Below are 16,658 nucleotides of genomic sequence, written 5' to 3' on the forward strand. Positions count from 1 at the left end.
TTCAGCCCACGCCCACGCCCACGCCCACGCCCACGCCCAAAGCTCCTCCACGATCGATCGACTGGGTAACGAACCGCCACGTCACGGTTCCACTACCACCACAGCGACGGCGCAAGAGCGGAAACAGGGAAGAGAACCACCAACAGAGGAGGAAGAAAGAAGTGAGAATCCTATCATAAAGGTTCTGAAATATTCGCAGACTGTGTTCTTTCTAGTATTTTCTAATGGATTTGTTTCTTATATGTTATGTTGTTCAGTTTGGTGGATTATGGTGGGGGGCTTCACTAATTTTTTCGTGCAAGCGGTGGATTTTATATGAGTTATTTTTTGGTGTAAAATCTGGCAGAGTTTTGATAGTCAAAAGAGTTTGATTACTGGAATGGACGAGGTAGAACAAGTTCTAGGGAGAAATAGGCTTGAAGATGTGAGTTGGCTTTGTTCCCTTTCGGAGTCGGAGCTTGTAAGTATTTGGTCAAAGTTGCCAACACCATTGTTCCTCTTTTGTATTTAGATTGATAGTTTGTGTATATGCGTGTTTATATTATTACTTTCTCTCATGTTCATTGAAAGTGTTATTAGTGATTGAAGGTGTGTGCTCCAAATTCAAATTCATTGAAATGCAATGCTTAGCATTCATAAAAGGTACTCAGATTTGATTAGGTAACAGACAGCATGATAAATGGGTACGCTTTTAAGTTCAGCATTCTGAGTTCTTACTTCATGCAGGGTTTAACCAAACTTTCACTGCCTATTTGGTATTTAACAACATATTTTGAATTGCTTTTGATGGAGAAGGATTTGATTTTTAGTGAGATTCATGATAATATTAAATAGTTGATGCAAATATACTTGGGTAATTTAAGATAAAAAATTACTGAAGATTTTACTCTCTTTTATACTCTGTAGCATATATGTTAATGTGTATACTCAGTAGCAAAATTGTAAATGTAGATTGATTGCAGATTAATAGTCAACTTGAATGCTGATCCACAAATTCTTTTACCTGGGACTCCTAAAACTTTAGCCAACGACCTCTGTTTATGTCTGGGCCTTTGCTCAGAATATATTATGTTTGTACTATGGACTTCAAATTTGCTAGAGTTTTCATGGATTGAGTTGATTTGCAATACTAATTTATGCTTCCGCTTGTCAAACAAACTTTCAGCATTAAAAACTGTACTATTGCAATTATAACATGGTACAGTTTCACTTTCTTAGGACTCTACTTCTACATGCCATATGGTGTAGAAGTAAAATACTTTTAGCCATCGTCATTGCTTTATGATTCTATATGCTGGTTTTTAACAATGACCATTAAAGTATTTAATTTGTCAGGATATGCTGATAAGCTTAAAGATGCTGCTCCTCCAACGTGCAAAAATAATTGGCCATGACAATCTAGCTGAAAATTTTGATCTGAAGATGCTTCGAGCTCTTGGTATTTTCTCTATTGGTCTTATGCTTCTATTTATCCTTAATTGTCATGTATTACCATAGTCAGGATTGAATTTGTTATGATTAGTTTATTTTTGCTTTGTTATGGTGAATAGTTTGAGTTGATTTCTGCAATATTTTGTGAAATATTGTTATATAAATTGTAGATATTATTCTATGGTGGCAATACCCAGTTTTGAAAGTGTTAGGTGTTGAAAATTTGTGTCTTAGTTTTGGTTGTCCATGCAAAGCTTTAAGCAAAACCATATTGCATGCTATAGTGAGGCATGCGAAGGTCCATTCTCCTGGATAGAGCTGAGACTGTGTGGTTACTTAACACCATTGACGAGCTGGTGGCAATGGAGGATTCAAGGGTGTTTTGGGATCTATCTAGGGTGGGTTATCCCTGGATTCTTGCTCAAAGGCGTTCTAATAGACATGGCGTTTTTCTGGTGGTAGAGGAATTCAATGGAAGGACAAGAAGCAGCTCAGTCTTTGTGCCGGAAGGAAGAAAGGGTGAAGGTTGGGCTCGTCTAGCTACGGAGCTCCGTCTGGTTGTTAAGCAGCTCAGTTCGAGTCGAGACAAGGTGGTCAGGGATGGGTCGAAAGTCCATAAGGCAGAGAGGGGTAGGGAAAGGAGAAGTTTCATAGAGGTTATGTCCTTGACATTGCCTCAGATGGAGGAGAGCTTTGAGTTTTCAACGACGCCTATAGCTAGGGTGCCGAAATGGGTGAAAGATTCATCAAAGGTTGCTGGGTTCCATGTTCCAATGAAAAACTTACAAGCTCAGGCTTATTTTTAGACGGTAACATCGACAAAGTCCCGTAATCTAGTGAAGAATTCTAAAGCTTTGGTTAGAGTAGTTACGGGTTTGGTGAAGTGCGATACTGTTCCGACGAATCCTCTTTCTTAGGCGAGGACGTTAAAGGTTAGCTAGGGTCTGGTAAAGAATTTCAGAGCTACGGCAAAGTCTCACGCGTGGTTAGGTGGTCCTCAGTCCTGTGCTCAGTCTGCTTCAATGGGACAGGCGAGGCCTTATAGGGATTTTGAGTATGGAAAACGTTAGGTCTGTTTTGGTGAAAGTCTTGAATTTGTCAAGTTGCTGAGACTAAAAGAGGATATTGGGTTTTGTCTGGAGGGATTGGATTCGGTTGTGGGTAGGCCTAAGTCATTTCCAAGTAATCTCTTAGAGAAGGAAGTTTGGCCCAAGTTAAGGGCCAGCGACCCGAAAGGGAACGTTCCCTTAGTCTTGCAACCTAGGCGCTTTTAAACCCAAGAAGATTGTGGGTTCCACTCAGGCTTTTCACCAGAAGGAATCCTCTTTGGGAAGTTTGGCCTGGATGGAGAAAGGAGCTTGGTCCAAGCCCAGGGAATGTGAGTTGGTCGAGTGCTCCCTCCTGGAGCCGGGATGCTTGGATTCTGTAGTGGGTCAGTATGGTGACCTAGGAGCGTCGACCTCGGTTGTTGGTATCTTCTTCGCTTCTCGTTCGCCGGTGAGTGTAGGAAGGGTTTCATTTGGTGGGTCTCCCAGGACCTCAAATCGATTTCAAATTTGGCCACGATCAAGAATCAGGTTGGCGGCCCATCTCTGCAGCAGATGCACCCCTCACTCGTTATCACTGAGGTCCGGTCACCCCAGCCAGTCCTTCTCGGAGGGACGTCCGGAGCTCTGGTTTTTGCTCCGGGGCCTGTAGACTCAAAGCAGAAGAAGACGGTGGTGTCGTCTCCGGTGTCTGGGTCTTTGGATGGGTCTCCGGTGACTGGGTCTATCGTCTTCGACGTAGTTGTCGGCGACCAAGTGGAGCCATTCTCTCTGTGTGAGAACCCGGCTCCCTCGCTTGACTTCCCGTTGGTTTTAGTGGCAGTAGACAAGCTTTCTACGGAGGTTGGGTCTCCTACACCGTTGGCCTGTATCCTTCCCTTTGGGGAAGTAGATTCTGGTGTGGTAGTTTCGGGCACAGATGTGGGTGAGTCTTTGGCTGCTCCTAGGGTTAGTGGTATGAGGTTGTTGCTGGAGTTTGATGGGAATTTTTTGACCACTCCACTTCAATCCTCTCATGTAGGGTCTATTGCTTGTGCTTCTCGGGATCAGTTCTGATTTAGTTGTGCCTCACGAGGGTGTTCAGCATGGTGCTTCCTGCCTTGCGGTTGAGTTGGATGTGGAGTTTGGCAAGGGTAGGTCTTACCCTTTGAATACCTACACTCCTAATTGGGTGAGTGAATCGGGGCACTCTAATTTGGTGATATAGTGTGCAAAGCAGATTTATCCTATTGTGGGGATCTCTTATGTGGGTCATAAGCTGCAATTGTTGGCTTTTTTGACATTTCTTGAAGAGGAACGCTGGAAAGATGCATTGGGTGCCCTTTTTCGTAGTGGTACGAAAGGAAAAAGGGAAGTTAAGAATTTGGAGTGCTCAGTAAATTATGATGCAAGAGGTGTGCTTTCTAGCCATGGCAAAAGGAAGATGAGGGGCCACACAATAACTTTATGAAGCCAAGGATTCTTTCTTGGAATGTGAGAGGGTTGAATGAGAGGAGTAAATGTCCGAGGATTAGTAATTTGATCAGAGATTGGAAGGTGGATATTGTTTGCTTTCAAGAAACAAAGCTTCATGGTCTGTCGCGCCGTATTGTGCGTAGTTTATGGGGATGCAGTCATGTGGACTAGGTTTGTTTGGACTCTAGTGGGGCCTTTGGGGGCATTCTGATCATGTGAGATAAAAGGGTTGTGGAGAAGATCGATGAGTGCGTGGGAGTTTACTCCCTAGCCGTCTCCTTCAGGAACATTGTGGATAGATCCATCTGGGCTTTTGCAGGTGTGTATGATCCGAACTCTGATAGTGATAGGAGACTTCTTTGGGACTAGTTGGCTGGCGTCCTTAGCTGGTGGAACATGTCATGGTGCATAGGAGGGGATTTTAACGTCACTCGTTTTCCTAGTGAAAGATCAGGAGATGGCTATGATAGAGTTCTCTGATTTCATTTGTGATCAGAGCCTGATGGATTTGCCTCTTGTGGGAGGTTCATGCACTTGGTCATTATCTCATGATCCTCCCAAGTGGTCTAGGATTGATCCTTTTTTGGTCTCCCTAGAAAAGGCTTTCCCTCCTATGTTCGAATCACTTTCCAATCCTTTTTGATTGTGGTGATGTTTCGAGGGGGAGCAAGTCTTTCAAATTCGAGAACATGTGGCTAAAGGCAGAAGGTTTTGTGGGGTTGGTGAAGCAGTGGTGGGATTCTTATTTGTTCCAAGGTTTGCGAAGTTTTGTCTTTGCTCGCAAGCTCAAAGCGTTAAAATTGGATTTGAAAAAATGGAATGAGAAGGTGTTTGGCAATGTTGAAAGGAACAAAGAGGATTTTAGTGGAAGATCTTCGAGCTTTTGAAGCTTTGGAAGAAGGAAGGTCTTTGGGTGGGGAAGAGCTTTTGAAGAAGGCAGAGGTCATCACAGAGTTAGAGAGATGTACTCTTATGGAGGAGGTGAGCTGGAGGCAAAAATCTAGGGTTTTGTGGTTAAAGGAAGGCGATAATGCACAAAATTCTTTCACTCTATAGCTAACTCTAACAGAAGATTTAATTCCATTGATTCTTTATTGATTGATGGTAGGACTTCTTCCAATCAGGCAGAGATTAGTGTGCACATTGTTAAGTTCTATGAAAAGCTCTTTATTGAACAATGTAGGTGGGGTACTATGGTGGATGGTCTTTCCTTTGATTCTATTTTGGATTTCGAGGTTCTTTGGTTGGAGAGAGTCTTTGAAGAAGAGGAGGTTAGAAAGGTAGTCTCAGCTATGAATGGCGATAAGACGTCGGGTCCTGATTGCTTTTCTATGGCCTTTTTCCAAGAGTGCTGGGATGTGTTAAGGGTGGACCTCATGAAGGTCTTTAGTGAATTTCATGCTGGAGATTTGTTTGAGGAGAGTCTCAATGCATCGTTTATTGCGCTTATTCCGAAGATTTCAGGTGCTATAGATCTTAAAGATTTCCGTCCAATCAGTCTTTTGGGAGGTATCTACAAAATCATTGCTAAGGTTTTAGCAAACAGATTAAAGACGGTTATGGAGAAGGTCATCTCAAAGTCGCAAAGTGCTTTCATCAAGGGGAGACAAATTCTAGATCCGAAATTCTTATTGCCAATGGATGCCTTGATAGTATTCTTAGAACGGGAGAGCTAGGTGTCATTTGTAAAATGGACTTGGAAAAAGCTTATGATCATGTAAATTGGGGTTTTTTGTTATATATGCTAAAAAGGTGTAGTTTTGGGGGAAAATGGTGTTCTTGGATAGCCTATTGTATCTCCTTTGTGCGGTTTTCGATCTTGGTTAATGGCTCTCCCAATCGTTTTTTTAGTAGTTCCCGTGGTTTGAGACAATGGGATTCTCTCTCTCCTTTGTTGTTTGTTTTTGTGATGGAGGCTTTGAGTCATATGATTTCTGCTGCGGTTAATGGGGGTCTGCTAGAAGGTTTCACAGTTGGCAACACTAGTGTCTCTCATCTTCTGTTTGCCGACAATACTTTGATCTTTTGTAGCACTTGTCCCGCTCAGTTGAGTCATTTGCAGAGTCTCTTTCTGTTGTTTGAATCTGCCTCGGGATTGAAGGTTAACTTAGCTAAGTCTGAACTAATTCTTGTGGGGAACATTGAACTAGTTGGAAGATTGGCTGGAACTCTAGGGTGTGGGGTGTCCACCTCTGCCGGTTAAGTATCTTGGTCTTCCACTGGGGACTTCCTATAAGGCGAAGCATATTTGGGATGGAGTTCTTGAGAAGATAGAACATCGGTTTGCCAGTTGAAAAATGATGTATCTGTCCAAGGGTGGCAGAGTCACCCTTATCAAGAGTACCCTTGCTAATTTACCCACGACTACATGTCCCTCTTCCATCTCCCGACGAGTGTTGCTAAACGCATTAGGAAGCTACAACATGATTTCTTATAGGGCAGGCTAGGTGAAGAGTTCAAATTTCACTTGGTGAGTTGGTCCAAGGTATGCTCTCTGATTTTTGAGGGAGGTTTGGGTATAAGAAATTTGTTGGTTTTCAATCGTGCTTTGTTGGGTAAGTGGATGTGACGCTATGGGATTAAGAGAGACGCTTGGTTAGAATTGTGGTGGATTCAAAATATGGCAGCATATGGGGTGGGTGATGCTCTCTTGAGCCTGCAGGAACCTTTGGGGTGAGGTTGTGGGAGACCATTAGAAAAGCTTGGGAGTCATTCTCAAGCTTTTCTAGACTTGTGGTGGGGGATGGGACTAGGATTAGATTTTGGCATGATTTATGGTGTGGAGATACAGTTCTCAAGTATGCTTTTCCTATTCTTTTTGGTATTGCTAGGTCAAAGGATGCCTCTATTGTGGTTAATGTGGAGCTCCTAGGCGGTTCTATTTAGTGAAACGTGAGCTTTAATAGAGAGGCGCATGATTGGGAGGTGGGTGTTTTTGCGTCTTTTCTACAAGTCTTGCATTCAGTTACAGTGAGAAGAGGTAGTGAAGATAAGCTTTGGTGGGTTCTCTCCAAAAGAGGTCTTTTCAAGGTTAAGTTGTTCTTCAGTTATTTGTGTTATGAAGGGAGTTGCTTTCCTTGGAAGAGCATGTGGTGGACCCAGGCTCCTTTGAGGACGGCCTTTTTCGCATGGTCGGCAACTTTAGACAAAATTCTTACTTTGGATAATCTTAGGAAATGGTGTGTTATTGTCATAGATAGATGTTGCATGTGTAAGAGAGAAGGGGAGTTTGTGGACCATCTTCTTCTTCATTGTGATGTGGCTTCTACTTTGTGGAGTGTTCTCTTTAGTTGCTTCGGAATGTCTTGGGTTATGCCTCGACGGGTTATCGACTTATTTGCGTGTTGGTGGTCTGCTGGAAGGCCTAGGAGTGTTGTGGTGTGGAAAATAGTGCCTACTTGCCTTTTTTGGACTATTTGGAGGGAGATGAGTAATAATAGCTTTGAGGATTTGGAGAGATTCTTGGAGGAAATTATTTCCTATTTCTCCCATACTTTGTACTTTTGGACTGCGACCTTTGTGTCCCCTCTGATGATTAACTATGATGATTTTCTTGTTTGCTTTTCTCTTTCTAGTTAGGTGTCTCATCTTGTATACTATCGGTTTACTTAGGGGCATATTATGTTTTTAATAAGATTGGTTTATTACTTAAAAAAAAAAACCAGTTCGAAGAGATGGTTGAGTTATGGGAAATTTTTAATTTGGATCACATTCTCCTTTGTTTAAGGCCATTTCGGGTTTAAAGGTTAACCTTAAAAAATTCAAGTTAGTCGCAGTGGGGGAGGTCCCGCACATTGAGGAGCTGGCTAGTATTCTGTGTTGTAATATCTCTTCTCTTCTGTTGCGTTACTTGGGTCTTCCTTTAGGTGCTCCCTTCAAATCTAAAGCCATTTGTGATGCGGTGGTTGAGAAAATCGAAAAAAGGTTGGTGAGTTGGAAGAAGATTTACTTGTCCAAGGGGGGCATCTTACTCTCATTGATAGTACGCTTTCTGGTATTCCCACTTATTTTTTATCTCTCTTTCCTTTACCAGCTGGCATAGTCAGAAGACTTGAGCGTTTTTAGAGAGACTTTCTGTGGGATAGCCTAGGCGGGGCCACAATTTGCATTTGGTAAACTGGAAGACTATTGTTCTCCAATGGCGAGAAGAGTTGAGTTTTAAAAATCATATTCTGTTTAACAAAGCCTTGCTCGGTAAATGGCTTTGGAGATTTGGGAATGAACAAGATTCTTTATGGAGGCAGGTGATTGTGTTGAAGTACGGGATCCAGAGATGGGGGTGGTGCTCAAAGAAAGCACGAGGTACTTATAGGGTGAGTCTCTGGAGGTATATTAGGAAAAATTGGGGAGCTTTTTCCAATTTTGTTTCCTATAAGGTTGGGGATGGTCTCCACATTTTCTTTTGGTATGATATTTGGTGTGGTGATAGTGCTCTAAAGAGTTCTTTCCCAGAATTCTACTCCTCAACATGTAACAAGGAGGCTTTGGTGTCAGATTACATGGATCTCTCCAGTCTCCACACTCTTTGAATCTTAGCTTCACTCGAGCTGCTCATGATTGGGAAATTGAATATTTGGATTCTTTTTTTTTTTTTTCTCTTTTATACTCCGTGAATCCCCCTTCTGGGAGTAATAGATAGTATGGTGTGGGCTTCTTTGAGACGCCATAGTTTTTGCATTGAAGAGCTACCATACTATGTTACAATCTGGTGAGCATAGTTCTTTCTCTTGGAAAATCATTTGGAAGGTGAAGGCCCCTCCTCGCATTGCTTTCTTCTTATGGGCAATAGTTGTGAGTAGAATCCTCACGGTGGACAATCTCAGAAGGCGGGGGTTCTAGTTGATTAACCGGATCATGCCTGGTAACATTCTTCAGTTTCTCCATTGTTGGAAATTTCTTGGGTGGGGACATCCCAGATAAGTTATCTGGAAAGTTATTCTCGCCCTCTTAATGTGGAGTATTTGGAGAGAAATGAATTGTCAACTCTTTGAGGATAGCGAGACCAATGTGCTTCATTTTAAATCATTCTTTCTGAGATCTCTTATGGATTGGGCTATTGTCTATGTTCTTAACTTCCCTCAGGGAATTTGGTTGATCTGATTTGTTTTCTAGATTGTAGTAGCAGTTAGAGCTTTGTCTCTTTTGGTTCTCTTCGTGTACGAGGGATTTGCCGTTTTTTAATAAAATTCTTATTATTCATAAAAAGAAAACAAATTTGACTTGGGAATGCTGTTCCCTTTGAATCAATGTGACTTTAGTTTGATCTTCAATTCGTTTGGAATGTTTGATGTTTTAAATATTAAAATTGATTTATTACTTTCAGGTCATATAACTGAAAAAGAATTTTTTGTTGCTCAAACTTCTGGTCAATTTGTGGATGTCTCAATTTGATTCTCAATATCTATTGTTGTTAATAATTTGTCTGACTAATAACTTCACTGACTGCTCGTGCAGGGTTCATTTTAATGGAATATCTCAAAGAAAAGGTCAAGGATTTATCACTTGTTCCTGACGGGTGTGCTGTATTTATGGATTGTTGCAATTTATTGAAATGTAATGTTGAGGAAATTATGAGTATCGAGGAATTAAAGGCATGTATTGGTCCTAACTCCAAAAAGAGGCTGGCGAAAGGGTGAGTCGAAGTTCAATGGCTTTATTATTACTTTATTTTGGGTCATCATATGGTGTTTCTTAGGTACGCTATAATTTTTCTGACCAGTAACTCTCATGAGGATGCCTTGGCATTTTAGCTTCTTCTAAGATTATTTCTCCTACTTTTGGAGTCTTAGATAATGTTATGGTTGTACTAATCAACTTAATATTTTTGTTTTCTGTTTTCAAATAATAATGCATTTTTATGTCAATTGATGTACCTCTACTACCTGTGGCTGACAAACTGAATCACAGTTACTTGTGCTGTAAAACGAGCATATTCTTTCTCGGGCAGACCAACTAAGATTTAAGTTGAAAGGAGTGAGAATAGAGGGATATGTAATATGACATGGCTGTAAGTAGTGCAGAAAGATATGATAAACCACTATGAAGGAAATTATAGCCTTAAGAGTATGGAATGGGAAAATGTGATACATGTAGTCGACTTCAACTAGGTGATAAAGGATATATGAAGCAAACCTCAATTAATTAGGATTAAGAGTTTAGTTGGGTTGACTTGGCCCAAACTGCTTTGGTTTTGGGAACACTTGTGCAATAAATGATCTATCTTCATGTATAGAAAAAATATAATGGATAAGACACTGAAATCAGCGGTTTGTACTGTATTCGGTTTTGTTAGTTGATTTTGCTTGAAAAGATGTTATCACTAGGTGACTCAGTCTTTAAGGCTGGATTTGTTTGGGGATATCTATATTATTTAAACCAATGGTGGAAATGCTGATTCCAGGACTCTTTGTTTTCATTTGATTAGTGATTCGAATAGTGTATTTCAGCAGGCATAAAGATTCAATTAGAAGTCAAAATAGATGCTAGTTTGACCCCTGCCCAACCCAGCTTTGACAACCTCTCTCTCTCTCTCTCTCTCTCCCCCACTGCGAAGGTATTATTAAACCTTAACCCAAGTTGCATACACATTGGTTTTAGACACATGCAAAGATGTACTAATTCAAAACAACATAAATATGCAACAGATCATCAATTTCTTGTTATGTGCTGGTTCTTGGGTGTTGTATAGTTTGTTTGGTTTTCATTTTTTTTTTTTTTTTTTTTTTTTTTTTTTTTTTTTTTTTGGCGCATATCAATGTTGGTATTTGGTGCTTATTGTATTTAATTGTTTTTGTGTTTGAAGACAGCACAAAGGTTTGGCTCCTAATCAGAGAAGCTGATCAAGTAAAGGCTCAAAGCTAGGAGTGTACACTAAGGAGATGAATTACAATTCTCAACATAACCAGGAGGCATTTTGAAGGAAAAAATTAAGCTTCCCTTAATCTATAAAACCGTGCGAAGCCACAAAAAAATTCGTTTGAACAAACTGGTTAGCATATCTACACAAGTCCACTCTTTGAGTGACGAAGATGAATCCTTGTTGGTCGTGTAAATTACGGGAAAAATCTTTGCTTGTACTACATGCATGTATGACTCACCCCAGTGAAGTCAATAGTATTATGACGTGAAATTAGAATAATCTTCTTAAATGGTGCTACCATATCTTTTTGAGGTTATATAACAGATTTTCCTATATCATTAGAAAATTGCATGATGTCTCTAACATGGATATGAGCAACTGGTTGATAAAAATTATACAAACCCCATGAACCCAAATTAATCTTATTGAGTGATGGCACTCTGATTTCATAGTCGTAATTAGGCCTGAGTCATCAAAAACTTGAATGCAATTTGGGTAGAAAATTGGTGGAGATCCTTATCCGGATTTTACACGTTAGGCTTCTTCTTCTTTGTTTCTCTCAGGGAAAAGCTTGTATTATTGTTTGTCAAAAAAGAGCTTGGAATAAAAAAGAAAAGAAAAGGGTGTTTTGAGGATGTGTTAAGTCATTTCTGCCTGCAATGTTTGTGAGTTGTGACATACGAACATGATTTTGTTTTTGTTGGCCATGCTTTGTTTGTTTGTTCCAAGGAGCGCATGGCAATAAAGTATATTCGGGGCCCTCATGTTCAACAAAAGAGCTTGTAATAGATGTCACTTTTATTAGGGCAATACAAAAAACAAAAAAGCTCTCGTGCTCTTCGCCACTTGAGATGTCCCTTTTTCTTATATAAAACCCATTTGCTTCCCACTCCAATAAATAATTACACCTTCCAAACAAGCTCCCTATTACCACTACTATTACGGTAAATGTGGAATTCCCAAAACAATCAAATATACTTTGCTTCAACAACTTAGAGAGAGAGAGAGAGAGAGAGAGAGAGAGAGAGAGAGAGCCACTCTTATTGAATTCCTTTTGAAAGAACGAGTCCACTATGCAATACAAATTTCTCCAAAGTCAAATTCATCATGCCATTATGAACATAGCTACAATGCTTTATATAACCTCCAAATAAAGAGCACAACATTAAAGTGTGTAGTTCAAAAGTATTAAGGAAGAATAATGATAAAACATATTCCAACTTGTTAAATCATCACTTTTCTCAAAATGTTAAGCTTAGAAAAAAAAATGGTTAATTTAATCATTTAATATATATTTTAACATTTCTCCTTAATTAGTTAGGCTTACTGGCTCAGCACGTGGAATATTTAATTGAAATGAGAAGTGAATTTATAGAGAAAATGAGAAGTTGATTGATAGAAATAAGCTTCGAATTCAAAACCTTTGACTTTGATACCATGTTAAATCACCATTTGTCGCCCTAACCATGCAAATACTTGTCTTTTTCTCGTGTGACATATTCCCTCATATTGACGTATTCCATTGTATTGAACAACAACTTTATTATCATGTTATCACCACTTGTCACCGGTTGCGGTTTACAACAAGCTTATGAGTAGATATCATGCAGATAAACATCAAGAAAATCCTGGCTCATGATAAAGCAATTGGGACAGTTTCATTGGCTTTCTTGATCATTTAAGAAAAAAGAAAAAAAGTGAAGTGTTGGTCGACAATGTGTAAAAAGTAGGTGTACAAGACATGCAGAATCTTATCGTATCATAAGCTTGCTGTCGGTTAAATAATACGCATATAATCGTTTAGCACTTTTAATTAGTGGGATAGATTTTGCTTAAGCATCAAGGCACTCACTCTCAATGATGGTTTTTTTTTTTTTTTTTTTCAATAAACATTGTGTCCTCCATGAGATCACTAAACATGGGATGTCCCAGCCGGAAATGCCCTCCCCCCAATCATAATCTTAGCTTTTTGTAAAATTAATTCCTTTGTTGTTATATCATAGATGGTGTTAGTACGACTAATAAGACTCGAGAAGTTTGAAGGTAAGAGTCATAATTGGCCAAAAGAAAAGTTAAGAAAGGTCAGTGTCATATAATCTTTTATTATCATATTGTTCATGTCAAGGTCCAGGCAAGATCCTATAACTGTAATCAAGAGAAAATCTCGGTAATTATTTTTTTAAAAAAGAAGAAGAAGAAGAAAATCTTGGTGACATTACTTCACTAATTAATAAGGGTAATTACCGTTTCCCCCCATCAACTACCAAGAAATGCGTGATGCCCCCACGAACTACCAACTCGACCAAAATAAATCATTTAACTATCACAGTTATATACTTTGCCCTATTATGTTAGTTAGAGTGGTTAAAATAGACGGTTAACGGGTCACGTGACCGTGACGTGCCGTCTAACAAATTTCTCTTCTTATTTTACACTTGTCTTCGTTGTCAGTGCATGGGGGCATGTTGGAAGAGGATGGTAGTTAATGGAGAAAAAAATGTAATTACCCCCATGTACCAAAGTTACAGTTTTTTTTTTTTTTTTGTGTAAACACCAACAATTCTTTTTTACAATTTAGATCAATTTCTTCATATTTTTATCTTAAAAGGTTTAAAGTTACGTAATTAAACTTTTATAATTAAATTTGTGTTGATTTGTCATATTTTTATGCTATACTAATTGATTTGTTAATCTCAATTTGTATATACAATTTTATTGTTGAAAATAGTATGGCATTTGTGTAATTGTAATTGAATATGGTTGTTTGTATATATAATTTTCTTGGTATATATTACCTACACGGCAATCACCAACAGCAATTCCAGTAAAATATGTAGTCAAAGATGTTATCATAAATCGTGACCTTCCTCTAGCAAACCTTTTCATTATTTGAGGATTGTCACTTGGAAAACTGCATACAAAAAGCTGAGAGAAAAAAGACCAACATCTTAATCAGGAGATGATACATACATAGACCAATTTAAAAGAACAATTTAAATATAAAGTTTAATTACGTAAACTTAAACCTTTTAAGATAAAATATGAAGAAATTGATTTGAATTGTAAAAAAGAATTTTTTTGCATTTACAAAAAAAAAAAGAAAAAGAAAAGAAAAGAAAAGAACTATAACTTTAGTACATAAGGGTAATTACCTTTTCCCCCCGTGAACTACCAGCCTCTACCAACATGTCCCCATGAATTGACAATGAAGACAAGGGTAAAATATGAAGAGAAATTTGTTAGACAGCACGTGACGGTCATGTGACCCGTTGATCGTCTATTTTAACCACTCTGACTGACAAAATGGGGCAAAGTATGTAGTTGTGGTAGTTAAATGCTCTATTTTGGTCGAGTTGGTAGTTCGTGGGGGCATCGCGCATTTCTTGGTAGTTGATGGGGAAAAATGTAATTATTCCAATTATTTTTAAGCAATGGAGAAAAATTGATGACATCACTTTTGTTCTATAACCTCGATTAAAGAAAAAAAAAAAAGATAGTAGGAGGATGGCAGCAATTTAAATAAAGATTTATCCAATACCTTATTTATACTAAACTAAATTAAATCACGCTTTCTCGGGCTGCATGTATTTGCTTTGGAAAAAAAAAAAAAAAACTAGGTCTATACCGACAAATTAATAATCTCTAAACAAGGTTCTAGCACCATGCCAATGTATCCTAAGACAAGAATTGAGCAAATGAGGCATGTCCAAAATTAAACCAACTTCTTGAACTAAGACACCATAGGATTTCAAAGTAGGAGTGTTGATTCCTAAATCTAATTTACATCTGTTAGGGATAAGATTAGGGTGAGATAGGTTTAGTAGTTCCAACTCAATAGGATTAGGTTATTCAAAATTAGCATTAGGATTAATTAGGAGTTCCTATCAATTTAGTCCTCATCCTATTGTATTCTATTTAAAGACAATCTCAATGTTAATAAAAGAATCAGAGAAAGTATTTGTGAAACAGATATCGAAGAGATTAAGAAGAGCATACAACAATTGGCAACCAATTTCCTGAAATTGCAAGGTATGAAATGAACATTCCAAGAAATATTGGGCATGCTCTCTAAGAGTCGAGAGGGAAGCCATCGAACCCAAGAGAAGGGAATACATGATCAGTCTTGTTCCTCAACGTCATCACATGCAAACCTAGCCCAAGAAGAACATCAGCAAGCCATAATCCAATCCTGTTGGCAACCCACAAGTCCATAACCAGTCCATCAACACCAACCCAAAACCACCACAGAACTATCGTTGCCACCCAAGACCCACAGTGCCCTGTCAAGCTTCACCTCCAATCCTGCACAGAACCATCGTCGCTTAAGATCCACAGACTCATCGCCCATCGTAACACCACGCTCTTTAATTAGCATTAAGTGTGCTCTAATTATTGCCCAAGTGTCTTAGAGTTGGTTCTAAGTACCCAAATGGATAAAATGAGATATTTTTGGACTTTAGTGTGATTTAGCAATAGACGATCGATCGATCTAGATCATCGATCAATCGATGTTCACACAACCTTAACGAATGATGGATGAGTTATCGATCAATCGATCAATGCTTCTTGCATGCAAATAAAAATTAGACATATCAACATTTTGTACTCGAATGGCAGGCCTATAAAATATTAAGGATGACCCATTCCACCCATTTTCACTCCCCTTTAGTTCGAAAAACCCTAGAGAGAGAGAGCGAGAGAGAGAGAGAGAGAGAGAGAGAGGAGAGAATAAGGATTCTCGAATTTTACCTTTAAGAGAGGTAAACTCTTGCTCTAATCTTGATTCTTCTATTGTATTAAGCATGTGTTTAGCTACTTCTTAAGATGTATTTTTGTAGTGTAATGTGTGGGTATGTTGTTTAAAGCTTCTAGTTTGAATATTAGAGGCTTGATGATGTTCTTGAGTATGTAGGTTATAGTTTTTGGGAAGCATGTTTTATTTTGTTGTTTCATTATGGTTAACCTACTGTTTAAAGAGATGAACTGTAGACACATGTGCTTTCAAGATGTTTTATGGTAGATTTGTTGTTGGGTTTGATCTTTGATGAGAAAGGTTGGGGTTTTGAGGTTGTGACCATGTACTAAGGACTAGCTTAGGCTTAGAGTAGTGTTAGGAGTTGTAATAGGACCTTAGATTGTGTTAGAATGGGTAAAGTTAGAGCCTTTTTAGAAAATGGAGTTCTACCATACTATTGAACATTCGACCAATTATAGATCAATCGATGGCAAATGATCGATACTTATAATGAAAGATTGATGTGCGGGCATAGCCCCATTTTGTCTAATGATTAGGTTTATGAGTGTTTTTAACTTAGACAAGAGACTAATGATAAAACCTTACACATATTTTTGAGTTGGAGAGTTTGAAGATGTGTATCAAGGGGACCCATATGACTAAGGTGAGTAAAACTCACATGGATACTTGTTATTTTAATTTTTTATAACATGATTAGTTTATGTATCAAATGTTTATGCTTATTAGTCACATGAAATACATTTTAGAATTATGTGAACTTCATTTTCATGTAAAACGGGTGATGAATAAAGGAATGTTGTGTCATGTGAGTTTTATAAATGTATTCATGTAAAAGACAATGATTAATTGTATTGAATGAAGTGACATGTTATGTATGTACGGATAGCAGGCATGTGTCTACCATTATATGAGAAAGACCATATGGTCCATAGTTTACAGTTATGTTGTTGGCCTTGGATCCAATAGTTTTATAGGTGACCCAGGCAATCATGTATGGGTGGTGGTCATAATAGATGGTACCACTAGTATTGTGGGCCATCTAAGGTCGGACCTGATTGGATTACTAGTAGGTAACGGTATTCGTGCTTCACCAAGGCATCGATGTTGCATT

General features: G+C 38.7%; 1 protein-coding gene across 3 annotated transcripts; it reads left to right on the forward strand.

Moving 5' to 3' along the window:
• Positions 1–2: 2 nt before the first annotated feature.
• On the forward strand, positions 3–11,137 carry LOC133868672 (uncharacterized). Of its 3 annotated transcripts, none has more exons than XM_062305619.1 (5): positions 3–161; positions 258–460; positions 1,336–1,438; positions 9,387–9,564; positions 10,735–11,137. In XM_062305619.1, exons 2-5 carry the CDS (start codon positions 380–382, stop codon positions 10,769–10,771), a joined length of 399 nt encoding a protein of 132 aa, XP_062161603.1. In that variant the 5' UTR covers positions 3–161; positions 258–379; the 3' UTR covers positions 10,772–11,137. The 3 variants fall into 3 exon arrangements, with proteins under 3 accessions (XP_062161603.1, XP_062161604.1, XP_062161605.1); XM_062305620.1 differs by having other exon boundaries at positions 9–181; positions 347–460; XM_062305621.1 differs by having other exon boundaries at positions 13–161; positions 347–460.
• The last annotated feature ends 5,521 nt before the right edge of the window (positions 11,138–16,658 follow it).

Source organism: Alnus glutinosa, chromosome 5, assembly GCF_958979055.1.
Source record: "Alnus glutinosa chromosome 5, dhAlnGlut1.1, whole genome shotgun sequence".
NCBI classification, from domain to species: Eukaryota; Viridiplantae; Streptophyta; class Magnoliopsida; order Fagales; family Betulaceae; genus Alnus; species Alnus glutinosa.

Bases quoted from the DNA above. Each gene is read 5' to 3' on its own strand.
- LOC133868672 (XM_062305619.1), top strand. From the start codon at position 380: ATGGACGAGGTAGAACAAGTTCTAGGGAGAAATAGGCTTGAAGATGTG. The intron at 461-1,335 runs GTAAGTATTTGG...TTAATTTGTCAG, and splicing joins CCCTTTCGGAGTCGGAGCTT to GATATGCTGATAAGCTTAAA. The intron at 9,565-10,734 runs GTGAGTCGAAGT...TTGTGTTTGAAG, and splicing joins AAAAAGAGGCTGGCGAAAGG to ACAGCACAAAGGTTTGGCTC.